We start from the raw sequence: 27,980 nt of genomic DNA, 5'->3' as shown, positions 1-27,980 counted from the left end.
GCCCGGACACTTTAGTGGCTAATAAAAAAGAAGAGGAACTTCTTCTTTTTTTGTGTAACTGTGCTGGGACCTTTGGAAATTCTAATGATGAAAGGCAGGGTGCAGGCGACACTTCCCCTTCCTGTACAGTGAGGCTAGAGTGCTAGGGCCAGACCAGTCCCTTCTGCAGAGCCCGAAGCAACATGGACCAGGAAACTGTGGGCAACGTGGTTCTGTTGGCCATTGTCACCCTCATCAGTGTGCTCCAGAACGGTAAGAGAAGCCCCTGGCTTGGTGAGGAAGAGAGGGGCATCTTGTTTGATGGCTGTCTGTAAGCCAGGCTTAGGCAGTTGTGCATGCACACACACACAGGCACACACACCCTTTTACCTTCTGTGTTCTTTGATTTGAATGTATGGAGGTGTGTGCATTTCTGTGTGAGTCTGGGGCTCTCCTCCTCCTGATCTCTCTTTCACTTTAGTGGTGGTGATGAGCTGTTTTTGCAGAGAAAGGGCAGCAACCTGAAGGCTGGTGCGCCCCTCCCCCACATACACTGGTGTCTGCAATCAGAATTTTACCTATCAGTTAACATGGCCCGGGAAGAGGGGAAAGCAAGGAGCCTAGAAAGGGAGCGTGAAGTGCATGTTCACTCAGAAGTCAGGCTTCAGTAACTCACCTGCTGTGCAACTGACATTACCCATCATGAGTACGCTTAGTAGAAAAAGGGAAGAAAAGTGAATTTGGGAGATAAAGGGGAAATCATCTTTTCATTATTTCTGTATTTTTTCTTTCTTTTGAAGGAACATGTATTTTGGCAATACTTTCTTTTTCTCTAGCAATGTATAATTTTTGAAGCGTTTTTTCATATGTAACATATACATTATATACAGAGAGAGAAAGAGAGACAGAGAGAGAGAGAAAGAGATTGAGAAAGAGAGATTCTTGTTTGGGACTTGCATTTTCATTAGCTATGAATTACAAAACCAAGCTGGATACAGACCTGCAAAAGGCAGGGCCGTGTAGAGCTATCTCCTTACAATTTTCAGGTTATTTTTATAAGGATCCTGGTGGCTTGCTTTACAGTTTATTAAGATAGAGAAAATTGCAGAATAATTAGTAAGGGCAACTCTATGGCTTAATAGTAAATCCAGAATGTTTACACTGTCACACTTTGGAACTTGGCATATTGAATCACTTTGGGATATCTGATATTTGTCCCCATCTCAAGTGTGGACAGTTGGTGATTTCGCCTTCTGGGCACAGAGCAAGGCTTCCCACCATCACAGAGGTCCTACTTTGCACACTCCAAGCATGCTTCTTAGATGAAACAATACTCTGCAGCTTCCAAATCCAAACATTTTCATATGAAAAAATTGAGTTGCAGCTCAGAGGGGGAACAAGTGGCTTATTCAGGCCGCCACTTCCTCAAACCATTGCTATTTCATTCAGTGCTTCCTTGGCCCTGGAAATTGTCAGAGTGGAGCATATATTCAATTTACAGAAACCTTGGTCTGCGCTAGGCATGTCCTGGGTACCTGGAAAACAGAGTACTGAGCAAGATAGCTGGGGGACAGCAAGAGGCCCGCAGTGGCCCTCCACTCTCTGGGAAGGCAGTGCATGGGTGGGTGGGTGGGCAGTGCTTGCTCAGCTCTGAGTAGGGTCTCCCCTCTAACCTGATGGACAGGGGGCTGGTGTACTCTCATCTATGAGGGCAATTGGGGCTGAGCTCAACTGGGAAGGTCAAGTTAACTCTTCCTGCTCCCTCTTATTCACAGTGGAGGCAGGGGAGGCTTCAAGGCTCCCTGTTGTGAGGACCAAGCGTCTTCTCTCCTTACTAAGGTGCACCAGGGACCAGGTCCTCCTCTGTCCAGCTGGTCCTAGCTTCTATTTCTATCATGTTGGAAGGGAGGAAGTCATCTTCTGTAGAACAACTGGGGACAGGAGGTACGATTAGAGATGACTAAATGTCTGAGTCATCACAACCACAATCTAAGACCTCAACTGCTTACAGAGCACGTAAGATAGATCACGACAGGACACAACAGCCTCACTAGCAGAGTTCCATGAAATGCTGTGTGTGCTGGGGCCTTCCTTCCTGGACTGGGAGATGGACACAGAGTGGCAGCAGGAAAACATTATTGGGCATGAGACCTTTTCATGTTGGGCAAACAGACTACCATGGCGTGCTAGCATAGTCCCGATGTCCCCATCCCTCTCTAACCTCCTGAAAGCTAGCCAGAGAGGTGTGGGATCAGAGTAGCTACACAGAGGTGTCCCAGACATGCTCAGAGGATGGAGTTTCTGCTGCCCCTGTGAGACCACAAAAGAACCTCTTGCCTCCTTGCAAGAGTTTAAGTTGCTCTTAAAGAGGAGCTCCATGCTCCCTGGGTCATGCTGAGATCATCTGTGAGGACTTGGTAATGGCCGAATATGCCTGCTCAGGGCAACAAGAACAATTCAAATGAGCTGGGAGATAACATCTCTACTTATTTGTAACTGTGAGTTTTTAGGCAAACAAGAATGTCTGGAAGGCCCAAGCCTTCTCTTTGCAATTCTAATTAACTTCAAGGTTGCAACCATAAACCTGAGTTCAAAAAATATGCAAAACTATACTTTTCTCTCCCCACCCCAAAATCCTATTCTGAAACCTTCCTGTTAGTTTAAAAAAAAAAAAACCACGTTGTTACCAGCACTGCACACTCTGTTTGTGTCCCACAACAATGAGGTACAGCGCCTCATGTATCTGTGACATTGTCTGGCTTCATATTCTTGGTACACTCTGTGAGCCTGGTCTGCTGGGGAGGGGCAGAGCCCTGCCCGCCTTGTGCAGCTTCCTCTTCTGGCTCCAGACATTCTTTAGTCATCAAGATCTTCCAACTTGTGGCCTTCGTCCAGTGTGATCCAGCAGAGTGCAAATCTGGCAGAAGAGTGCAAGTTTAAAATACATCCTTCTAAGAAGCCTAGATCAGAACTAGTGAGGCTTGCTTTCCCTGAGGGAATAGACAAATGCATTTTCTAAGAATAGCAGGCAGAGAGCCTCTACTTTCTCCTGCCGAGGTGCCGACAGCTTTGACAGGAGGCAAATCTGGGAAAAACATACAGTCTCCATACTTGTACTGTGGTTCCACTTAGGATTTTTTGACTTCACAATGGGACAAAAGTATACCCGTACAATCATTTTGTTTTTTCATTTTTACTACGGTATTCAATAAATTAGGTGACAATTTCAGTAGCATTATAAAATAGGCTTTGTGTTAGATGTACTGTCCAACTATAAGCTAACAAAAGTGTTCTGAGCATGTTTAAAGCCTGTTAGATTAAGCTGTGACACTCTACAGGTTAGGCGGATTAAATGCATTTTTAGCTGACAATGTTTTCAATTTACGATGGGTTTATAGAGGAAGCAACCCCATCATAATTAGAGGAGCGCGTGTATTTGGAGAAAGTGATTTTCACAGGGAACCAAACTAATGAGCTTGGGAGAAGAAGGTGGGAGGGGCTGTGGGGCACCAAGCCAGGCACGGTGACAGCAGAGGATGCACAGGAAAGACAGAGTCTTCTGTTAGGATGGTTGTTCCCACAGCCCTTCTGTTGAGGGGACAGCTGGGAGTAGTTAGTGTCCTCTCTCCTCCAGGAGAGGTGGCCTGTAAGTCTGCTTGCTCTGCAGTCAAGAAGGAAGAAGCAGTGGCCCTCGGAGGGAGTGTTTATGAGCACTGTCTGATGGAGGGAAGTTGAGTGTTCTCGTCCCTGTTGTCTCTACCCCAGCACACATGCTCACAAGGAACCATACGGGCATCATATTGGAAGGCTTAGAATTCAACCTGGGATTTGAGGGGCAATAGAAACAGAACCATAGACTCATGAAGTTTCCTGAATACCAAAATCTTTATGTCACCCCTGACCGTTCCTACCTGAACACTTCAGTAGTGGGAGTTCACCCTTCCTATTCTTAGGACTGTTGAGAGCTTATGTCATGCCAGCAACGTGCCCAGTGTCGTGTGTAGTATCATCTTGTTTAATCACTGCATCCTGTGACAGACAGACAGACAGACAGACACACAGACTATTATTTATTCCTATTTTATAGATACACGAAGTGAGCCATAGAGATCTAAGGCCTTGCTTGAAAGTGTCCAAGCCATTAGAGGTGACACTGCAACTCCAACCTGATTATCTGACTCTAGACGGTAGACACTTACGCATTGATGTGTCTCTCATTCGTTTATCAAGCACTCACTTCTCAACTGAAATCTGCCACCCTGTATTTTCTATCCAGTGGTCCTGTTGCCTGGAAAGGCTTTCATTGGGCCTGCTGCCTCTGTGTTTATCGTGTCAGCTGTAACCTTCTTTCTGTAATGTATTGTTCCTCATAGGGCTTCGTTTTTAGACTTCCTTACCATTGGGTTGTCTGTTCCTTTCCTGGGTTCTTTCTAAAATGCAGATACGTGTCTCCCATGCAGTAAAGCTGTTCCTGATACCCAAACAGCAATTCTATCGAGTCTATGCACAAGTTCTTTTGAGGACTTGTATCAATCACACTATTGGCTCATATGGACCTGGTGGTTAATTAAAATTAAAATCTCAAGATCTTTCTTTCTTTCTTTCTTTTTTTTTTTTTTGGTGGTACTGGGGTTTGAACTCAGGGCCTACACCTTGAGCCACTCCACCAGCCCTTTTTTTTTGTGATGGGTGTTTTTGATACAGGGTCTCGAGATGAAGATCTTTTTCTGTGATCTGAAGAAACTTGAGTTTTCTGCCCCTTAGTTTCCTCACCTGAGAAGTGGAGGTCATAATGATTTCCATTCATTAGTGGTCACTGAAGGTATTGTAGGAGAGAACAAGTAAGACAGCTTCAGTGCTCCATGTGTGGTAGGTTCTCAATAACTGTTTGCAGCCATTTCTCTGTGTAGGTCCTCTCTTCGTCATCCCACCACCTCTCTCTTTGGTTTTGGCTTAATATTAGCTGCTGGCCAAGATCAGTGTGTTGATGGTCTTTGCATGCATAGTTTCTGGAACCTACTGGAAGATTATTACATGGACTTGGGGAACGAGAAGCTGGGGAGGAGTGGGCAAAGGCCACCAACTCTTCCAAGTTGGGCTTAAAAAGGAAAGGGAGTTAAGTGGTAGAGTGCCAGCCTACCAAGTGTAAACCCCAGTGCTGCAAAAATAAATAAATAAGTAAATAAATGAAATTAAAAAGGAAGGGGAGGCCAACCCTGTGGAATATTGAACTGAGGCAGACTTGCTTTGTTTAGTATTTTTGCATAGGAAAGGAGAAGAGATTGAGGATTCCAGGTGGGACAGCAGCGATGAATCAAAGACATGAAGACAGTGGTAGGGATGAGTCAAGATCACAGGTAGAGGGCTTACCTTTGATAAAAAGAAAGTTTCATTTTCTGAGTATGGAAGGGCAGAGAGGAAGCACATACAAAGAAGGCCAGCCAAGTTGTGCGGCTGGTTGAGGAACTGATCTCCAGATTTCTTAATATTATTCTGTTTACATGCTCAGTGGTAAGGGGCATCATCTTGGGTTCTGGAAAGGAAGTGATCAGAATTTTCTCTTACCCTCTCTGCTAAGGAGAGAATCTCAGATGGGCAGATATATTACACCCTGAGTAGCTGCTGGACTCCTGTAGAGAGCTTTTGTGTGACAGCAAGAGGAGAGACACATGCTCAGCTGGCTTTGCATTCCCAAGCCTCACCCAAACCCAGCAGCAGTGACTGAGAAAGTTACCCCACCTCCCTGAGTGGTGGTGTCCTTGTGCACAGAAGGATGGTATCACCCACTTCACAAAGCTGGGGCAAGGCTCAATAAGGAAGTGAATGTCAAGTTCCTACCAGAATGGTTGCAGGGTGGCTGATTCCTCCTGTATATATGCTAGCCCCAGAGGCAAAATGGGCACAGTCCTACAAAAACAGAATTTTTTTTTTTGGCCAAAAAGACACCATGAAAGGCTTTTATTATTTACATGCTAGATATGGCACCCTTTCCATGTCTTTTTTTTTCATTAAAAATTTTTATTACCATATTGTTATTGTATGGGGTACATTGTGACACTTCCATGTCTTTTTGAGAGGTTAATACAAAGTTGGTGGAAAGGAACCCATCACATCCTCCTCCTTTCACTCTTGAAATAGGAGTGCAGGAATAGAATAGGAGAGGGGAAGAGAGAACATGCAAGCCTTTGGTCCTCCACCATCCAGTCTACAATCTCACCCTCCAGATTCTGTTTCCTCGACATCTCTTACACACCCACAGACATTGCCTAATCAGCTCATCTCTTGCTCTCCATCCTGAGTCTGATCCCCGTAAACACCTGTCACACTACAGACAGTGGCTTTCTGATTACTCCATTCCTCTGCTCAAGTCCGTCGAGAACTCCTTGTTACCCTCAAATGGAAATTCTCTGCAGTCTCTTTAAATGGCTGCCATCAAGGTCACAGCCACTCCACTTACTCCAATGAGCATTTCTTGTTCTTGTTCTTGTTCTTCTCCTTCTCCTCCTTCTCCTTCCTTCTTCTCCCTCCTCCTCCTCCTTCTCCTTCCTCCTCCTTCTTCATTTTTTTTTTTCTGGCAGTACTGGGGTTTGAGCTATCCCTTTTTGTGTTAGGTTATTTTTTAGATATGGCCTTGATTTTTGCTGGGATCAGTCTGGCACCACAAATCCTCCTATCTATGCCTCCCACAGAGCTGGGATTATAAGCACATGCCACCACTCCCCAGCATGTTCTTTGAGATAGGATCTCAATGACTTTTTTTCTGACTGGCCTCAAACTGTGATCCTCCTCAGTAGCTGGGATTATAGAAGGGACCCACTGTGTGTGTCCTCCAATGAATACTTCCTGACCATCATGTCTGAGTCCTGGCTCAGGTATTGCTTCTCATTGAACTTCACTCTGGGCATCCTATAGCACACACTTAAATGGCTTTTTACCAGGCTGTGCTTTCTCTCTTTGTCTGTAACTGAATACACTGCACAATTTTAATTTATGTATTTTGTTTACTGTGTATGAGCTCTGTCTCCTCCATTATCCTTGATAGAACATAAGGTCCGAGGGCCAAGGCTCTTTTTCTGTTTGTTCTTAGATTTCAGCTAAGCATCTGACGTGTGACTAGGGATAACAGATCTATGTCATTGCAAGAACAATTCACCAGCCTCATCTGTACTTGTACTGAGTCCTGCTTCCCCACCTCCTCCATCCCCTGTCCTAAGCTGGATATACAAAACCACAGACAGTTCTTGCCCTTGGACCTTGGCATATGCTATTTTACAGCTCCCTCCAGCTGCTTGGCTGTTCTTCAGATTTTTATCTTAGGCATCATTTCTTCTGGAGATCCTTCAATGAATTAAACTTCACCTCTTGTTAGCACTGTGGACTCGTGATTTCATCTCAGCACGAGTCACTAGAGTCTAATTTCTGCTTTGCTTGTTTGTCTACTTCTTTTGTACATAAAAGCCTTAAAGTGGGAGCTGTGTCTTGCTCACTACTGTATCCCCAACACCAAACACAGCGATCAGTGATCAGAAAGAGCAGCTGCTGAATACATTTTTGCTAAATGTCATTTGAGGGAAAACATTTAGGGCTGTTTTGGAGATCAAGTCAAGGAAGCATTTTAACGTTGTAGAAAATAACTACATAACTGACTCCTGCATGCCGGCAATGAACCAAATCCAAACTCTTTCCTTTGGCAGGATTCTTCGCCCACAAGGTGGAGCACGAAAGCAAGATGCAGAATGGGCGGAGCTTCCAGAGGACAGGAACACTGGCCTTTGAGCGGGTCTACACTGCCAAGTGAGTCCAAATCCTGACTCTGTTGACTAAAAAAGTGAGGCCATGGGGACAGGGGTTCCTTGCAGGAGTGATGACTGATTACCCACATGTCTACCTGGGTCAACCTCCAGACCACCAGAGAGGCAGGGTTCCACCTGGATGTTTGTGGGTGCTCTTCCTCATTTTAGTGAGCGCCAGTGTTGGAGGGAAGGAGGTGGGGATGTTGGGGCGGGGAAGGTGTGGTCTCCACGGCTCAGGAAATATAGAGCTGGTCATCTTGCCTGGGGAGTAGACGAGCTTGTTGTGGGTGAGTCAGAGACTGCGTGCGGTAGCCTGCTGCCTGGTCTCCAGTGATTTCATGCCGCCTACACAGGCGCGCGGATGATGTTGCGCTAAGGAGGAAGTGGGGTTTGCAACAGAACCACAGTAGTACCTGAGCAACGTTTATCTTGCAGAAAGCTCTCCTTCCCTATTTCCTACCTCTCCATGCAGTCTCTCCCCTCCCTTCCCTACTCCCCTCTCACAGAGGCTAAGTGACAAAGACGTGGGTTTTGAGAGCTGGGTTGCAGTACCCATATGGTGAGGACCTCCAACACAACAGTCAGCCACCACTCTCCTTTCATGCCTTCTTAACTCTGGGAGCCCATACAATTGTGGAATTTCCAAACCGCCTTTCAAGCTCAGCTACCAGCCACGTGGCACTTTTGCCATTTGGAGACTGACAGCCAGTGAGGCCAGATGTAAGCACACTGGCTTCTTAGAAGCAGATTATTTCACTCCTGGGGGAGAAGTGGCAGGAACAAGGTAGCCCGTCCTGCTCCATTTCTTGTGCATCGCCAGCAAGATGGTTCAGTGGAATTCCACTGTAACTTCTTCCAGATGGAGGAGCTGGAGTTCATAGGAACTCAATGTCACCATGAGAATGAAGCCATCTGGACAGAAGGACACTACTCTTCCACACTGCTGGCATAGTGGCTGTGTTTTCTTTGGATTCCGTGAGGTTTTCATCAGATACCTTCATTGCACTACTTACACATGATGTATCTGATTGGGCCTCTAGCCCAGCAAATGCTATAAAAAAGTAGATGGCAACCTACATATTTTCCCTGCCCTCTCTCAAATGTATCTTTTATTTATTTATTGGTGGTTCTGAGGTTTGAACTCAGTGTCTCACACTTGCTAAATAGGTTCTCTACCCCTTGAGCGCTCAGCCAGCCCCATTTTGTCTGGGCAAGCCTCAAACTTCAATCCTCCTGATCTCTGCCTTCTGAGTAGCTAGGATTACTGGTATTAGCTACTGGCACCTGGCTATAGTGTCTTTAAAATCACATCTTTAAACATCTTAAATTGATTCTGAGAATTAAGGCACAGAAGCAAGTTCCAATTGTTAGAATAGAAATCTCCCTCCTTAACTTTAGTAAAGGAGCTCCTTGAGAGCAAACTGGAATAGGCCTGGTAGGAGTTTGCTATAGGGAGTGGCCAGAGCAGATGTGTTGGTGGGGAAGATGGAGAGCAAGGGGCCTCTATGGAAACAGTGTGACCAAAAAAATGTCAAGGATCAGGAATTCAGCTCTGGACAACTCTGTCAATGTTTCTGTGACTGGGTCAGATGCACTCAGCAGTTTAGAAGCTGAGAGAAGGAGTCAATTATGAAAACTTGTGCTGGGTAGGCTCCCCGGGACTCCTCCATACCTGTACCTCACAGAAAGAGTAAATGATGTTTATACCAAGAAATGGACTGAAGAGAAGGCTTGTGGTGAGTTCTGCCCTGTCAACATCCCTGGAGTCAGCTTAATCCAGAGAAAGCCAGTGGTGGCCCTGAGTGGTCCCCCTCCTAGTTGCTCCCATAGCGACTTTCTGTGTACCTGTAGTGTTCTTGTCATTCTAAGCATACATCCCTCAGGTACTCATGACTCTCCCGTGGAAGGAGCTCTGGGGACATCGAAGTCACCTCTGGGCTGAAACTGAAGGCCAGACGACCCCTGTTAGTCCCACAGCACAGCACAGACTTCCTCTCTGATAGATCCCTAGTCAACGGCAAGAGAAGCAGGTCAGTGCACCCTGCTGATCCTCTATTTAAATACATCTGCATATAGGAAAAGCCCATGTTTGCATAACATCTTTTCTGATTTGCATCCCAAATAGATCTCAACCCCTGTTCCCTAAGCTGTTCAGGTGTTTCCAAACAGCTTTTCTATTCAAAAGGAAAACACAATTGCATGATACCCATCCTCTCTGTTCTTGTCCTGGTTGCTCAAGGGGAGCTGCTGTTAGGAAACTGACTCAGGTCATCTCCAGACTGCCACCAGGAAGTGAGGGCAGCAGAGGGGACAGCATTGCCAGTGTGCTGCCTGTTGCTTTGGAGCCCTTGATGAGTCATGGCTGGCTTTTTCCTGTGCCAGGAAACTACCAGGAGGGGATTATGAGTTGTTCTTGTAGGAAGTCTTCCCCGTCCATAGCTTCTCCTCAGGCCTCCAAAAACACCAAAAAGGGGTGCAAGAAGAAAAGAGCATATATTCAATCAAAAAGCTTCACCTATTTGGAATACTCAGATAGACCGTACGTAGTACATGTAGTGTATGCAATTTATACATAAATGTGCCTGTCACAGGGTTGCAGGGTGCATGCTTTTAGTTGACGGAGAGTAAGATCATAAGTGTTTAGAGACCCTGGCTGTGAAGGAAAAAACAGCATCAAGGATAAATGATACTGGTGGACTGAAAAGCCTGATGCATTTTCAAAACACATTATTTTAGTAGAAACTATATCTGTTGATGGGTAGTGAAAGCTTGAGGTTCTGGGGCAGAGGTTAACTGACATCCCAGCAGGCATAGTCCATCAAGAGCAGACTTGGCCTTGACTGATGACCCTCCCACAGCCCATCTCCCACTACGGCAGTGCTGAGTCAGGGTCTGAGAGATAAAAGGAGCTAGACCTTGACTCTGTTCACACATAAAGAATGACATCCACTGCTCTGGTCCTGGAGGACAAACACAGCTAGTAAAGCTGTGGCCAATGTTTTGTTTTATGAGAAAAATCCTAGTTAGTTGACTAGTTAGGTTCTTCCCCATGAAGGCAGGTAAGTGCAGGTTACAGAAAGGAGATGGGTGTCTGGAGATATGTCATTTCCTAAAATGTATTCTATGGATTCCAGGTTCATAGGTCATTAATAAGTGTTACATGGAGGAACAAGTTCTTTACAGCCATATATTTGAGAACTCTAACATGCTAAAGGGCAGACTATTCTTGTTTTTCCAAGAAGAGGATGTCTTAGTTAATCACAGATGCTCCTCCTCACCCTATTTCCTTTCTTTTCTTTTGTTTTTTGAGGACACATTTCAGAAATTGCTATACTAATGTCAACTTCTCCCCTGTATCCACTGTAGACTTACTTTTAGGTAGTGTAAAACTTGTACAACTATTTGAAGATGATAGGTCTATGATGACCCAGTTGGTTAGTATTGATACTATCGTTATTCTACTCTTATTCATGATATTTCCTTATTTTAAATTAATCCAAACTAATTAATAGAACATTAGGGCTGAGAATGTAGTTCAGTGGAAGAGTGCTTGCCTAACATGCGTTGTGCCCTGGCTTCAATTCCCCTGCACTACAAAACCAAACCAAATCAAACCAAACCAACCATTATAGTGTTTCTCTATTTTATTCCCAGAAATGGAGAGAAATGAAAGAGAAAACAGTGCAAATCCTTTTCTCCATAAAAACAATAAGAGCATAAGGCATCAAACCCAATGTAGCACAGAGAAGTATTGTAAGGTCTACTGAATGGCTCTCGTATAGACCTGGAGAAATGAGGATCCAAACGGATTTGTCAGTTCTCTTTGGCAGAAAAAAAGTGGCACAAAACTCAAAAGAAAATCCAAAATAATGGTAATGTGTCAGGACAGGTCAGGAAGGGACATTTTCACTGGGTTAAGAAGGAAGACATCAGAGCAATAATTGCCACCAGAGTGAATGCTTCCCATGAGTCTCATGGTGCATTATCTTATTTTATTCTCCCAACAATCTAGGAAGGCAGCTATGAATGTCTCCCATCACCTTTTATAGAGGACCAAATTGAGGCTCCATGAGGCTAGGCAATAGACCCACATTCACACAGCCAAGGAGTGGCAGCCTTGGAATTGGACCTAGGCCTTGTGAACTCCACAAGTAGATTGCACAGAGCTCCCTGAGTTCAGCCTAGCAGCGTCCCCTCCAGGAGGGGCTTATAGTCTTGGAGCTTTGCATGGAAGCTGCTCAAGGAGTTTTGGATGGAGAGAGAAACTTTGGAAATTCCAAAGAGGAGTCTATTCTCTGCCAGTTGGGAGGACAGACCATGTTCTATTAGGAACCAAGGTGACTTGAAATAGGCAGAAGAAATTGATCCAGTCAGATCACAGGACAGTTCTTTGCAGTGAGAAAATTCCTGGCCAATGAAGGATTTTTCCCTTTTTGCATCTCCCAGACAAAATCACTACTTATAAACAAACACACGAAACACCCAGAAACACGAGAATGAGGAAGCAGGGGAAATCCTTGGTATTAATAGATTTTCAAACTGTAAAAGCATTAGCATTCCATCTGATATTGCATGCTATTCAATCAACTGAAAAAAGGCATTTTCTCCCTAGTTTTCTTGAGCTGGGAAATGCATCACATTTTCTCAGTCCCAAGGCTGCAATTCGGTGTCTCTAATAATGTGTAAGAATAGAAGTGAGGCTGGCTCACAGGAGCTGCTACAGGTGTACCTTGGACCTGTTTTCTCGCTAAGTCTGTTACCTCAAATGGCCAATTTGTAAGGGCCTCCTGCCCTTTGAAGTTCTAACTGTGTCCACTAGTCTGGGAAACTCTTGGGGATCCATGGCCACTAGCAGGATCAGCAGGGGTCTATTCTTTCTGTCCTGTGCCTGGTTTTTGTTCTGCCCATCTCCGAGGACAGGAGACAAGGGTTTCTCACTGTGGCATCCACTGACTTCTCTAGCAGAGGCTTTTTCAACCATCAGAGTGTCATGAAGTTCCCTGAGGCCAGCCTGGTCTCTCTGGAGTCTCTGTACAGCATTTAGGGCTGACCAGTCTGTATGTATTATTCAGTTTTGCATCACTAGAACGAAATACCTAAATGAAATCCATAAGGCTACTTATGAAGTAAAGAGAGATTTTTTTATGGTTCTGAAAGTTCAAATCCAAGATAAGGCAGCCCCATTGGTTTGGGCGTGTGATGAGGGTAGCACACATGCCTTCAGCATATGGACCTTTGGTGGACAACACTCATATTCAAGCCATGGCACCAGAGTTCTCATGGTACCACTGAGGCATGAGAACCTAGCAGTTTGAAAACCATATCTTTGTTTCTACCTATCTATATCAAGTTGGAATCCCATTATCCAGTGGTTCTGAAACTTCAGTGCTCAACAGAGCCTCCTGGAGGGCTTCACAAGTCAGATTGTCTAGCCCTGTCCTCGAGCTTTCAATCCCATGGGACAGAGTGGGCACAAACGTTTGCATTTCTAACAACTTCTCAGGTGATTCTGGTGCTGCTGGGCCCAGACCGTTCTTGAGAACCCCTGATTTAAAACTTTCACTGCTACAGCATCAGTAGCAGAGTTGTTTTCGGTTTCTTAAGATTTGCAGTAGGGAAACTGTTATCAGAGAGATTGCTTTGCCAGTGGCGGGCAAACAGCTGGTTAAAGTCAGGGTGAGGATTAAGTCCTGGTCAGGTGCCCCCTAACTCTCTTTTATGCCTCTCATGTCTTGTTCTGTTGTTTTTCCATATTTATTGTGTGTTTAATATCCCAATCTAGGCTGCAAACTCCTCATGAGGACATCCGATACTGAATTTAGTATAGTCAGAGTTGCAGCTTGGCTTTGGAGTCAGACTGACCAGGTGTGAATTCTGGCTTCCCTGACCCTAACTGGAAAACCCTGGGCAAGTTATTCGGCTGTTCTGAGCCTCAGTTTCTCATCTGAAACATGAGTGTAATTGTAGGAAGAATAATGGTCCCTGATACACACACATCCAAATCCCAAGAGCTCTACGTGCTTCATGGCAAGGAAGAATTTAGATTGCTAACCATTTGACCTTGGAATAAAGAAATTATCTGGGTAGGACTCAATGTAATTGGAAGGGCACTTTAAATGGGGAAGAAGATGGCAGATTTAACATCCAAAAACCTCCATCACCTTCCCTGCCTTCAATGACATTGGAAGTGTCACTAGCCAAGGAATGCTGGGGACCTCCAGAGGCTGGAAAGGCAATGAAGTGAACTTCTCCCATGCTGCGGAGAGAGCTCAGCTTGACAACACTTTGACTATAACCCAGCGAGATGCACATCTGACTTCTGCCCTCCAGAACTGTGAGATGACAACGTTGTGTTGTTGTAAGCCACCAAGTTGTGGTCACTTGTTAAGTACCCAGAGGAAACTCATAAAGTCAACCTATGTACTCACAGGACTATGGTGAGTTTAAAGGAGACCATGGATGTCAAATATCAGTGCAGGGTTGGCACATGGTTCAAGTGGTAGAGTGCCTGCCTATCAAGGTGCAAAGCCATGAGTTCAAATCCCAGTTCAAACTGAATATTCAGTGAGTGACACTCCCCGGCTCCTAGGAGTGAGGACTGTGGCTGGCACACAAGATAACTTCCTTGTGTCAGCTTTTGTGACTGCTGGTTTCTTTAACGCTAGATCACTTTCTTTCTTGGCACAGTCTGCAGATCTGTGCTCATTACTGTCGACATAAAGGTTTCCTTAGTCGGGCTTTTCTTCCCTGCCACCCCAGCCCTGCCTGTGACCACACCCTGCTGTCTGCATTGCTCACTTTTCAATTCCAAGAAGAGCACGGGCACAGCCAGTAGCAGGAACCCTGCCAAAGTGAATACATCAAGAATCTGTGCTTCCGATCGCTTTGCTGTAGGAGCAAAGTTAATGGATTCTTAACATCCGTTTGCTTCTCAGCACTGCCTGCTGCCGACGTGGCACTGGCACCGTGTCTTAGTGGGGAGATGTAAGTGGAACCATGAAAGAGGTTTGTGACCGTTGCTCAGTGGTGATGATTCACTTGGGGCTTCAGGTACTTGTCAGACCACTTTGCAGTAACATGGTTTTTGTTTCTTTCCTCCTCGTTTACAGCCAGAACTGTGTAGATGCGTACCCCACTTTCCTTGTGGTGCTCTGGACTGCAGGGCTCCTTTGCAGCCAAGGTAACTCAGACTTCCCTTTGTGTGTTATTTTTCTATAATGTGCATCTCATGGTGGTTCAAAGGACAGGTGTTTTGCTGAAAATCCTCTGCCCGACCTCCAGCTGGACCTCCAGCAAGCCCCCGGGAGGCGGTGTGCTAATAATGCATTGCTCCTGCTTGCTCCTCGTGGCTGGAGAGAGTGCTGCACTGACAAGAGTGGTTTAAGGCTGAATGTGGCTCTGAATCCTTAAGTAGTGTTAGCTCAGATACAAGGCATAAATGAGAGTGGTGAGGGATCTATTCTGGGCCCACTGTTGCTTGGCTCTTCTGCTAATAAGCTTCCCGCGTGGTGGTCCTACTTTGGGCACATGGCTGCTGAGCCACGGGCTGGATTCCGGGTCCCCAGCCTACCCTGGGTTATCAGGTGCTCACAGTCTTGACTTCAGCATGTTGGAAGTGCAGATTAACAAACAGAACTGATTTAAAATTAAATGGAAGCCAGAATCATAGTTTTTGGTCCTCTTTGGAGAGTTAGCACCAGACAGGCTTGGCCACAGTTGGCATCTGTCTGAAGGGTGGCTCGGTGTGAACAGGTCAGCTTTTGTGGCTCATTTGGAAAGTCCACACCAGTCCTCTTGATGAACTATTTAATCCTCATCATCTCCTTAAGTATCCCTATGACATTTGAGGACACTTTGTTTCAGGGAGATAAAGTCATTTGTTCAAGGTTACTCAATAGAGGCAAAATCACAACTCAGGCCTTTCAGATTTTTCCACAAGCATCCTCTTATTTTATTCATTTATATAATAAATATAGGTTGAACTTCTACTATATGCCAAGCCCTTTGGCTAGATATACAGAGATAAATAAACAGAGATGTATGAAATACACACTGGTTGCAAAGATGGACCAGACAAAAGTAGGTGGATGGATGTGTTGTTGCCAAGAGCAAAATACACCATAAAGGACAGAGGAGAGGGACTGGCAGCAGAAGTCACTGTGCCTGGAAGGCTGTTAGTAGCCTTGCCATTTTTTTTTTTTTCCACTTTCTGTCCTGAGTAAAATAAGACTCATGTCTGACATTACTTGAAAAAAATCAATCCAAACTCTGTTCATGTTAGGAGTTATGGCTCCTTTTATGTCTGCTTAGTATATGATCTGGGGAAGTCTACAGTGACTCTAGCTAGGTGAAATAAAAGGTGTTGGAAGGTGGCTTGGAGCCCTGGAAATATGTATCTCTTTTCAAAACAAGCTTCTCTATTGCCAGGGCTCACACATGTCAGTCAGTCCTGGATGATCACTGTCATAGTCTAAGAACATAGTAGATTATGGATTTTTTAGTGGAGAGGAACTCCAGAGATAAATCTAGCCCAAAGTCCTCATTTTACAGAGCAGGAGCTCAAGCCCCAGATGGACAAGTGGCTTGCTTAAGCTTCAGAATTTTAGAGCCCAGATTTGTCCAGGTGGCTCAGGTTCCCACAGAAGGCCCTGCCATTCCCTGCAGGACCCTCTGCACCCCTGGTGCTATTAGCTCATGTTCAAGTTCATTCCCATTGAAAGAGAAATGGGCCAATAAGTCAGAACAGAGCCATCCAGATGGGAAACCCAGGAAAAACTTTGTCCAAGGAAAATCATGGATTTTCAGAGAATAAGGAGAAAACTAACAGTTTCTTTTGTGCTTCAGTTTTCTTCTCTGCCTTGTAACTATAGTGTTCTGGAAGGCAGGTGGAGTTGTGGAAAGAACTTCGGGAGTGACAGGTTGGAGGCAAAGCCAACTCCCCTCCTGTTTATCAGCTTTTCTGAGCCTCAGTTTCTCCAATGTAAAACAGGACCATTTTCTACCTAGTCGTGTTCCTATGACAAATGTGTACGAAGCCCTAACTTATTCTTGGCAGATATCAGATTGAGCCTCCGTCAATATGTGACCATTTATGACCTACAACAGTGGCAATTTTGTATGGTTGAGCTCGGCAGTTGTAGCCCTGAAAATATTATTATTCATGATGCTGGTGACAAAGTTTTGAAATCAAGAAGACCTGGTTCCACATTTCACCTCTGTGATTACTTACCTGATTTTTTCATTTAATAAATATTTTTTTTGAAACCCTAGATGTGTCAGGCATATATTATGGGATCTTGGAAAAGACAATTGTCTCCAATTGATCTTTTTGGTCTGAGCCTAAATTTCCTTTCTGGGCAATGGCAACAGGAAAATGCCTCTTACCAGCAGATGGCTGGAAAAAATGCTTACCAGTGACAGTTAGTTTGATGTTTGAATTATGTTTGGAAGTTTGATGGGTTTTTTTTGGTGGGACCAGGGTTTGAACTCAGGGCTTTGTACTTGCAAAGCAGGTGCTCTACCTCGAGCCACACATCAAGTTTTCAAAGTGCTTTTATTTTTCCAGCCCTATTCCACTTTCTCCCTCATTTCTAGTAGATAGGAAGTCTGGTTTTTCAGCTTTCAACTCCAAGATCAGGAGTCCATGGGGTTATTGGGAGGCTACTTGTGGCTTTTTCTCAGAGGCTAGTATGCAAATGGAATGTCTTTCCCTAGAGACCTCCTCCAGATGGTACCAAAGGTACCAGGACAACACCAGGAACCCAGTATTGTGCTGCCCAGGCCTCAGGGGTAAAGGGTGTGCTTTCAACAGAACCAGCTGGGCTTGGGTGCAAGTCCTGCCCCTCTTACCAGCTGACAGCCTTACACAGGCCTCTTTGACCATCTGAGCTCAACCTTTCACATTTAGAGACAAACATGTTGGTACCAGTTACATTGAAAGGATTAGTGTGAGATGACAGATAAGCAAATGCTTCCTAAACCATGCCATGGGACCCATATAAGATATGTCATTATTAGTCAAGTTCTTTACTTTCTCCCAGCCCTTTGGCTGTAATCACTAGTGCATGACAACCACCCCCACCTCCACCCATCAGAACCTATCGCCTCTGCTGGATCTTGTGACCAACACTGATCACTGCATTACTATGTGTTAATAAAACATGTTTGGGCCTCTGTGAAACTAATGCTAATGCATGTGCTTTTATTTTCCCACAAAGTTCCTGCTGCCTTCGCTGGACTGATGTACTTGTTTGTGAGGCAAAAGTACTTTGTCGGCTATCTGGGAGAGAGAACTCAGAGGTGGGTCCTGGGCACTATTGCAGAACCTGGAGTTCTGCATGCTTTTCCAGTGGGGGATGGGGTGGGAGTGTGTGACAATTCCAAACAATGTCCTGACTGCCTCTTAAGGCTCTGCAGGATCAGTTTGGGTAGAAGGGGAGGGCTGAAAATACAGCTGGGGACTTGGCTAGTTTTCCCATGCATAAATTCCTTGGCGTAGCACTGACTTACACAGGGCGCTTTGACACTGTGTGCTACACATTCCTTGCAACCCCACCCGACTCTTTCCACCCTGTGGAGTCTGGCCCAGAATGACTTTTCATGCCTGGCTTCCTGAGCTTCCTGTGAATGCATCGTTTCCTTGTTTGCTGTGAGAAATGAGATCTGAAGCTTGCACCATGTGATAAGCTCTCTTGAGTAACAGATCTTCCCAGGACCGCAGAGGGAATGTTGAGAACATAACATGTCTATGTTACAGATGTTGCCAGGCAGGAGGCCCCAGGGCAGCTCTGTACTTTCATGACACCCACATGAGACAACGTGGATTTTGGTAAAATAAGTGATGATACTTGTGAGGAGATGTTTTGGGTTTCAGAATGCCACCAGTTCCTTGGAGGCTGGAGTTCCTGATTTACCCAAGGGCTCCCAGAGCCAGGAGTACATTCTTGGGGCCCCCATCACTTTCCTCCTTGGCTATGTTCCCCTGAAGCTCTGTGTTTTGCAACAGCACCCATCTCTGGTGCTAATGGACAGTGCCCTTCAGGGGTGATAAAGGGAATGACATCTCCGGGAAGTTCACAGGTGAAAGTGCTACCTATGGGGAACCTGGGAGCTTGCAGAGGATCCATGACTTGAGAGGGTTGAATGTGAACTGGGTTGCAGCCTGGAAAAGAATTGGCTATTTTTATGTCAATTCTTTCCCCTCCCTCATTTCTGTCTCATTCCTCGCTATTCACTCAACCACAATTTTGTTATCTCTATTACCCTCATCAACACTGTCCTAAATGATATCTGGTACTCTCTTTTACCCTGGAAAACATCTCCTGTACCTTTCCCCCAGGTTACTACACATTGTTAAGAGGGGATGGAGTCTTCTGTCTCTTGGGCTGGATTCTTTTGCAGTCCTGTCTTCCTCTCCTGAAGTCTCAGGGATTGGGTTCAGTCACTGTTCTCTTCCTCTGTCACCAGATGCTTGAGATTCTACAGTTTTGTTAAGTCTGAGATGATCTGTGGTACATGACAAAATCTGTCCACCTATCCACAGGCTCTTTTGATTTTAAAGGTTTTATAAAGCAATCACTATCAGGGAATGAACAGATATCGCAAAGATAAACAATAGGCTATAGAATTATAAGAGATCTTAAAAATATCCAGTTCCTCTGGACCTCATTTAAATGTAAAAGGTCCCCCCTCTCAAGTCCTTTCTTGATGTCCATCATTAGAGGATGATAAAGATCCCATCAGCTTCTGAACCCCCTGCATGTGCGGGTTCTAGACCCTCCTCACCTCCTCTGTAGCAATGGTAGGCATTAGTGATGCTTTGTGGTGTTGCTTTTCCTTCCTTCCTTCTCTTAAATCTGTTTTGATGTTTAACTGATGGGTGCTAATTGTACATAGTTATGGGGTACTGTGTGCCATTTCAGCGAATGCATACAATCGGAGCAGGGTGTTTGAAGTATCTACCATCTCAGTCGCTTGTCAATGCTTTGCATTGGGAGCATTCCACGTTCTCTCTACCAGCTATTTTGAACTATACAACTAGTTGTCACCAATGGTTACCCTACTGTGCTATGGAGCATTAGGAGTTATTCATCTTATCCAATGGCACTCCAGTATCTGTTAATTGTCCCCTCTCTGTCCTTTCCTTTTCCACACATTTTCTAGTCTCTTGTAACCACTGTTCTAGTCTCTGCCTCTTTTAGCTTTCACATATAAGTGAGTACATGCAATATTTATCTTTCTGTGTCTGGCTTATTTCCTCTTAACACAGTGTCCTCCAGTTCTATTCATATTGCTGCAAATGAAAAAATTTCTTTATTTTTTATGACTGAATAATATTCCACACATATATACATATATATGTGAGTATATATATACATATATATTCTTTATGCATGCGCCCACTGATGCAAATGTCTCTTTAACATATTGATTTCAGTTCCCTTGGATACATAACCAGTTGTGGGATTTCTTGATCACATGGTGGTTCTGTTTTTTAGAGGGATTTCCATATTGTTCTGTATAATGGCTAAATTAATTTACATTCCTACCAATGAAGCTCTTTCTTATTGAGACAAACTTAGTTTCAGAATTCTTCTTAATCCAGTGTCCTAAGCAGTTGTCATTGATACAAAAGATAGATACTAGAAGAAAAGTGCAATCCTCATATAGACCAAAACACAACCTGAAGTAGATGCGAGCCTGAGCGTTATGTGGTTGAGTCCAAGAGGACTTTCAGTTCTGCCTTCTAGAAACTATTTGCTAATGTCCTCCTCAGTTGGGGCTCCACCTTCCTAACGCCCCCTCTGTTCCTGGGCTGTAACACACTCGGACTCAACAGACATGTAGTGATACCCTAATGCTTTGAGGAAGATAATACTTAATGAGAACCTTCCTGAAGGATTTTTCTCTTGGGCTCCAGGTCATCCCTTGCTCCTTCCCAGAAGTTGCTTTGGCTCTGTCCACTTCAGAAGTTCCCATCTCATTTTTGGATCGGATGCCTGTCCGTGTTTCTCCCCCACCAAAACGTCTTCCTTCTGGCTTCAGGCTGCCTTGTGAGGTTGTTGCAGCTTCCTGCTTTCCTCCTTCTTCTAGAAGTTCATAGCTCTTGTTTTCAGCCCTTTCTCCCACCTACCAAGCCCTTCTTCCCTGTCCCGTGTGGGCCATCTGATGCCCAGTTCTCTACAGTAGTTAAAATGAATTGTAGCTTCTTCTCCTTTCACTCTAAGTTATTATCCTGGCCCAAACTCAATAGCGATTGATGTCATATTGTCATATTGTAAGACCTTTTACCCCTCACCATCTACCTTCCCCAGCCAGCATTAGGCTGCCTCCTCAATCTGTCCCCTCAGAGTCTTGTCCCCTGGTGGGGCTGCCACTAAATTCATCTTGTCAAGTTGAAGTTCTTAGTTCAATAGCAAGTGGGCAATGGCTGGTGTTTTAGTCAGTTCAGGCTGCTATAACAAAATACCAAAGATTGGGCAATTAATATGAAGCAGGAATTTATTTCTCACAGTTCTGGAGGCTGGAAAGTACAAGATGAAGGTGCTGGCAGGTTTGGCAGGGCTGCTCTCTGCTTGTAAGATAGTGCTTTGTTGCTGTGTCCTCACATGGCACAAAGGCAAAGAGCATAGGGTGCTCCCTTCAACCTCTTTATAAGGCTGCTGATTCCATTGACCATGCTCCGCCTTTATTTAATTATCTCCTGGTGTTACTGGTGGATGGTCTCAGACCACCCTGGTCAAGACGCTCTCAGGTCCAGGGTGTCTCTGAACAGAACATTGGACAGAGACACAGATGGCGAGCAGCAGTACGCTTTTATTAAAAGAAAAAGAGAAGTATAGACAGGAGGAAATACTGAAAGACAGTGTGGTGGGCTCTGAGCAGATGGCACAGAAGCCCCCATCTTTATTCAAAGGGCAATTTATATGTTGTAAGGGCAAATGGCAGGAAAAATTTGCAGGAGGGACTGTGGTGATTGACAGGTTTGATTGACAAGAAGATGTTCTATGACATACTTCCTACTGTGCATGCCCTACCCATAATGCCTTGTTGTAATTACATTCATAAGATGCAGTCTAGGTGTATGATGTTTTTTATAGGGGGGTGTCTCAAAAGGCCATTTGAGGACAGGTTTCCAGCCTCGGCGATGGGCTATCTCCAGAACTTTCCCTTCTGTACAAACATCTTCTTTTATCATTGTGGACTGGCTATTGAATTAACCACAAAAAGATGGTTTCAAGGACATTCCCAACCAGATGTCTCCTAAAGAGGGCATGTCCTAGATAGGACTTGGGGCATGTCTTGGTCTGTCCCCACCTCCTCTTGGCCAAACTGTACTTCTCTATTCTCCTGCCTCACCTCTTAATTATCAAATTGGCAATTAAGTTCCAGCATACAAATTGTGGGGGACACATTCGGAACGTGGCAACTGGTGACTCTTTGGACCAATGGACAGAGGTTACCCAACTCCACCTTCTCCTTGGTTGCTGACCCACTCCTCACTCACTCAGCATCCGTTCAGTAAAGGCTTGTTGACTACTTTCTTTGTATCAGGCCCCCTGCCAGGAGCTGAGGTACAATAAGATGACAGAGCCAAGGGGTCACGTAGAGTCAGGGACATGCTGCAAGGGCAAACATATTCAGTTTGCAGAATAATAATGAACGTAGTTTTCAAAAACTAGAGAAGTGATCCCTTGTAGTAATTTCTCTCCTCCATCGTCAATATTTTAGACTTGGGTCCCTCCAAATGTGGACCATGGCAGTACTTCACCCGAGTTCCAGGGTGGGCTTGGAAGCCCCTGGGTACATAGCTAAATATCAAAGCCAGTGTTTCTAAAAGTGAAAACTGCCAAAGAACCACCCCCGAATCATCTGGGTGCTAATTAAAAAGACAGATTCCTGGGCCTCACCCAGATGTAGAGACTCAGAATTTCTGTGAGGGGAGGGGGCCCAGGGATCTGCATTGCAGCACGCTCTTCAGGTGATTTTAATACATGCTGGAGTTTTGAACCCCTGAAGGCTGTCCATGCCTCCTTTCTGTACCAAATATTGCTGGAGGCTTGTTTTGTTGAAGCTACCTGAATGAAGGGAGCAGACAACATGCTTTCATGGAACTTACTATTTTTATTTCCTTTAGCAGTCACCAGGCTGAAAGTAGCATTTCCCTATGGTAAGAACAGAAATTGAAGAGCAGAAGGGACTATAAGGTTTTCTGCCTCTCCCTCATATGTGACATTAAGAACTGGGGAGGAGAGTGACTGGCCAGAAGTCACGTAGTATCAACCTGAGACTGGAACTGAAGCTTAAGCATGACCAGGTTCACCCTTTCCCACACCACAGCATCTCATGCTAGAAGTTTCTAGTACACTCCAGACAGGAATCGTTGAACATAATTCCTCTTTGGTGTTTCCATGTAAGCTTTATGTGTTTTCCTCAATGGCCCATTTGTTTCAAAACTAATGATCAAATCCTAGTCTCCAAGTCTGAAGGAATCTTCAGGAAGTCAGTGTGGCACAGAGACTGGCCTCACATGGGAAGGTTTAACTCCCATGCTGCCTCTTCCTGGCTGTGTGGTCTTAAGCAAATCACTCACCCTCTGCTCTCAGTTTCCCTAGCTGGAAAATAGGTTTATCATGTGTTCTCACAGAGTGGGTGTGGGAATTAAATGACATGGACATAAAACACCTGGCCCTGACAGGTACTCCTTAATTAACTTCTGACCTTCTCCACCCATTGAGAGAGAATTATGAATCAGCTTTCAGAAATAACAAGACTTGTCTGGATTGTTCAAGGCTTAGTGATCCTGTGTGAGCACTGTCTGGGCTCCCCACAATTCTTTCTCTGCCTCATTTCAGGTCCCTGTGGCTCTGCTTAGCCCGAGTCAAATTCTTCCATGCATTCACCATGCCCACCTCCAGGGTGTGGCCATCAAACTTGATCTCAGAGTCCTTCTTAATCCTGAGCTCGGAGCAGTTGTCATCAATAGAAATGAAAGATACTAGAAGAAATGTCTAATCCTGACCTCATGTCTAACCTCCAGAGTCTGATAGGTACATCTTGTGCAGGTCATGACCTGGGCCCACACTGGAGTTTAGCCCTGCAGGGACTGAAGCATGTGACCATGCTCTTACTACACCCTGTGTCTGGTCTAGCAAAAGTTAAAGCACCCTGTCCTGGTTCCTTTGGGGCCACATGCATTGACACCTTTGAAAATGTCCCCTTAATTCAAGGGCCACCATGTCTTCAGGAGGCATTGTCATTTCATTATTCACTTTGCTTTTGCCTTGGACGTAAATGTCCTTGGTTCTGGAATAAGCCCTGTGGTCCCCTCACTCACGTGATGTGAGTCACTATGTTATTTGACTTTCACAGTTTAATTTCTCTGAACCACCTATGTTCTGGTTAAAAATTATCTCTTACTGTTCACCTTTGTTTTCACTTCCTTGACCAGCACTAGCAGGTGACTCCGGGTTGCTAGGGGTGCACAGTGTAGGCCTGCAGTGTAGACGGCTTAGATAGCAGAAATTGTCTCACAGTTTAGAGGCTGGAAGTCCAAGATCAAGGTGTTGGCAGGGCTGTTTCCTTTGAAGCTCTCTCCTTGGCTTGCAGACAACTGTCTTCCTCCTGTCTCTTCACATAATCTTCCTTTTATACCTGTCTGGGTCCTAATCTCCTCTTCTTATAGGGACACCAGTCATTGTGGATTAGAGCTCCCCAAATAAGGAGCTTTACCTTAACTGCCTTGCAAATATCCAATCTCCAGGAGTGATGGGGAAATGGGAACTGTTGATCAAAAGGTAGAAAGGTTCAGTTGGTCTGGAGGAGTAAGTTTTAGTGCCCTGTGGTATGGCATGGTAACCACAGTTAATAATAACGTATTGCATATTTCACAATTGCTGAAAGAATAGACTTTTTATGTCTTTACCTCAAAAAAATGTACCCCAGTTTGGTTCATTCCCTCCACTATTCTCCCTCTTCCCCTGTTCCTCTTCTTAAAATGAGTCGTACATGTGTAGAAAGTGCTGAAACCATATTCACCCTCCTTTACCCTCTTCATTTCCCCTCCCCTCCCCTCCCACCAGAGCCCTCCCCATAACACAACCTGCTCTGCAGTCCTGCCCTTCCTTGTTTTAGTATCCGTTCATTGTTCAGTGGGTTTTGCCTTGAAATTAACCATAATTTCCTGGGAGACTAGGCATCATTTCAAATAGACAGGATTAAAAATTATTTTGACTGTTTCCAATTTTTCCTGTATTCCTAAATCTGTTCTCTGTGTCCAAGGATTTGCCTACTCTGATACTTCATAAACAGAATCATACATAGAAAATAAATTAACCACAATTTCAAGAAAGACCCAGTCACTAAATATAGTCACATTCTGAGGTACTAGGGGTTAGGACGTGAACACATAAACTTGAAAGGGACACAGTTCAGCCCATACTTTAGTTTGGGACCAACTTTGCTCCCCAATAAGGACTCAGAATGCCTTACTTCATGGGCAGGGCTGGGAACAGTCAACCAAAGAGACAAAGACAAAGTTGGTCAAGGAGGAGGAGTGGCATCAGTGTGTTAGCTTTTTGTGGCTGTGACAAAATGCTTGAGAAAATGATTTAAAGGAAGGAAAGGTTTATTTTGGTTCATGGTTTAAAATGTTTTAGTCCATGATCCACTGGTCCCATTGCTTTGGGCCTGAGGCAAGGTTCAGGCAGAATATCATGATGGTGGGAACAGGCACTGGTTGAAAGAGGTTGCTCAACGGTGGCCAAGGAGGGAGGAGAGAGAGAGAGACAGAGACAGAGAGAGAGAGAGAGAGAGAGAGAGAGAGAGAAAGAGAGAGCGAGCTACACCTTGGGCAAAATATACCCTTCAAAGGCCTAACCCCATTGACCTACTTCCTGCCACTTCCGGTGTCCCCAATTCCTAATAGCCCCTTCAGCTATGAACTCATCATTGGTTCCACCTGTTGATGAGGTTTGTGCCCTAATCATTTGGTTACTTCTCAGCAGTGCCATGGGCTGGGGACCAAGCCTTTCACACGTAAGCTTTTGGCAACATCTTATACCCAAATTGTAACAATCAGCTATCTGCTTCTCAGATAGCCTAGAGACCTGGTTGAAATGCAGAGTCTGGTTCCCTGTGCTGAGAAGGACCTGAGGTTTTCCATGTCTGACGAGTTCCTGGCAGCTGTTGCTGCGGCTGGTCCACAGACCATACTTGAGTAGAGAGGAAGAGGATACTTAACTGCCAAGCAACTCTCACACTTGTGCTGTGGGAACATGATGAGTTCCATTTCGAACCTTTGGGATGCCTTCCACACAGATAAAATTTCTAGCCTGAAACCAGTGGATGCCCAGTTCTCTCCATCTCTCTCTCTCTGGCCATAGTAAGAAGCAAGCTGTAGTAAGTAGCATGGACGCCCTGTTTGGCTGAGTTGGTTGTTATCGGTGAGAGGTCCTGATTGTCAGAGGATATCCTTGCCGGTCTTCACTAACATCCTTAATGAGCCATTTCACTGAACTTTCCAGATACATAGCTCTACTCAGATGGACCCAGAGATGGGCTCAGTGGCCAGAGGATCCTGCAGAACAAGAGAAGACAAAGGTGGCCGCTGCAAGCAATTAAGTGTTCACATCTCCCTTGGGAAATTCTTCCTGTCCCTTGCTGGTGACTTACCTAAATAATTTAGGATTGAGAGCCCTTGAGAGGGATACAGGAATTATTAAAAAGTACCTCTCCCTCCACTCAAGAATGTAGGGCCTGTCTTCCATCGCTGGTGTTCAGTGTCGTAATGTGAGCAGGAATTATTCCACCTGCTTAACTTAAACATTCCTCCAAGCACAGTCCTGCAGTAAACACACAGCCGTGGGTCTTACAGACACCTGTGAGAAGACCCACCCTCGGGAGAGGGTCTTAATGGTGTTCCTAAGCCCTAGGCTGATTGTGTGACAATCAACAGGACCCACCACCCTCCCCATCCAGAAGCTGGAGTTGAGAACAGCAGGAGAGCACAGAGAAGCAGGTGCCACCAAGCCCTAATGCTGGTGGGCTTTGAGGTCTAGGCTCTGTGGCCTTGACTTTGAAACATGTTCAATGACTAATAATAGCAAAGACACCTCCACCTTCATCTGAAGTAAATGGGTAAATGGAGCATTGCTGAGTAAAAGGCACTACCATTTAAGCCCCCTGGGTCTGAAAGTGAGGATGTTTTTTGGTGAAATGCATGTCACTTGTGCCACGGTTCCAGCTTTCTTTCCTTCTTTTCCAGCACCCCTGGCTACATATTTGGGAAACGAATCATCTTGTTCCTGCTTCTCATGTCTCTGGCTGGAATACTCAACTATTACCTCATCTTCTTTTTCGGAAGCGACTTTGAAAACTACATAAAGACGGTGACCACCACCATCTCCCCGCTGCTTCTCATTCCGTAGCTAATCAATGGCTAGGAGCCATCACCATCATAACTCAGCACTTCGCAGGAGTCTGCTCCCTCCTTAGATAGCTGTAAATCTAACGACCATCTGGGCCTCCCAGCTTCAAGTAACCTTGCTTTTCCGAGAAAACAACTTTGTGTCAGCTCCACCCTTCGAACATGGCAGTGGCCTCAGATTTATTGTTCAGATCCATTCAGTATGCTTCATGACTTATTCTGCTCTCTGAAGCTGTTTTGTGACCAGATGTATGTTTTCTGAAAATAAAATGCACAGACAAATGGTAGGCTCAGTTTTTGGGGTACATCTTTGAAGCTGAACTACTCGTTGTTTTCTTCTGTAATTGACCATGCCCCCCCCAACACCCAGGTGGCTTAGGTTGGTATCTTTTTTACTTTTTCTTTTTTTTTGGTGGCACTGGGATTTGAACTCACGGTCTCATACTTTGCTAAGCAGGCACTCTTACTGCTTGAACCAACCCGCCAGCCTTTTCTTATGTTGGGTTTTTTCGAGATGGGGTCTCATGAACTATTTGCCTGAGCTGGCTTCGAACTTCAGTCCTCCTGATCTGTCTCCTGAGTAGCTAGGATAATAGGCATCAGCCACTGGTGCCAGACTAGGTTGGAATCTTTATACACAGTGTCATGCCCACCTCGTACCTTGTCACACAGTTTGAAATGTGCTATAATTCCCTGTGAGCAGCTAAGATAATACCAAGCCTGTTGTAGGTGTCATCAAATCCTGGCTAAAGAAATGAATAAATGAATGTGTAAGTTTGTGA

General features: G+C 45.0%; 1 protein-coding gene across 3 annotated transcripts; it reads left to right on the top strand.

Annotated features, from left to right (window-relative positions):
* Nucleotides 1–92: 92 nt before the first annotated feature.
* Nucleotides 93–27,980, top strand: Alox5ap (arachidonate 5-lipoxygenase activating protein). Of its 3 annotated transcripts, XM_074043608.1 has the most exons (6): nt 93–252; nt 7,674–7,773; nt 14,882–14,952; nt 17,990–18,071; nt 26,297–26,372; nt 27,037–27,980. In XM_074043608.1, the coding sequence occupies exons 1-6, from the start codon at nt 183–185 to the stop codon at nt 27,142–27,144; spliced, it is 507 nt and encodes a 168-aa protein (XP_073899709.1). In that variant the 5' UTR covers nt 93–182; the 3' UTR covers nt 27,145–27,980. The 3 variants fall into 3 exon arrangements, with proteins under 3 accessions (XP_073899709.1, XP_020030777.1, XP_020030778.1); XM_020175188.2 differs by lacking the exon at nt 26,297–26,372; XM_020175189.2 differs by lacking the exons at nt 14,882–14,952; nt 26,297–26,372.

Source organism: Castor canadensis, chromosome 10, assembly GCF_047511655.1.
Source record: "Castor canadensis chromosome 10, mCasCan1.hap1v2, whole genome shotgun sequence".
NCBI classification, from domain to species: Eukaryota; Metazoa; Chordata; class Mammalia; order Rodentia; family Castoridae; genus Castor; species Castor canadensis.
The sequence above is the reverse complement of the archived record's forward strand: the minus strand, read 5'-3'. Positions and strand labels throughout refer to the sequence as shown.

Excerpts from the sequence above, each read along its gene's own strand:
- Alox5ap (XM_074043608.1), top strand. The coding sequence starts at position 183 with ATGGACCAGGAAACTGTGGGCAACGTGGTTCTGTTGGCCATTGTCACC. Across the intron at positions 7,774-14,881 it reads GAGCGGGTCTACACTGCCAA|CCAGAACTGTGTAGATGCGT; the intron begins GTGAGTCCAAAT and ends CCTCGTTTACAG. Across the intron at positions 26,373-27,036 it reads CAGAACAAGAGAAGACAAAG|CACCCCTGGCTACATATTTG; the intron begins GTGGCCGCTGCA and ends CTTCTTTTCCAG.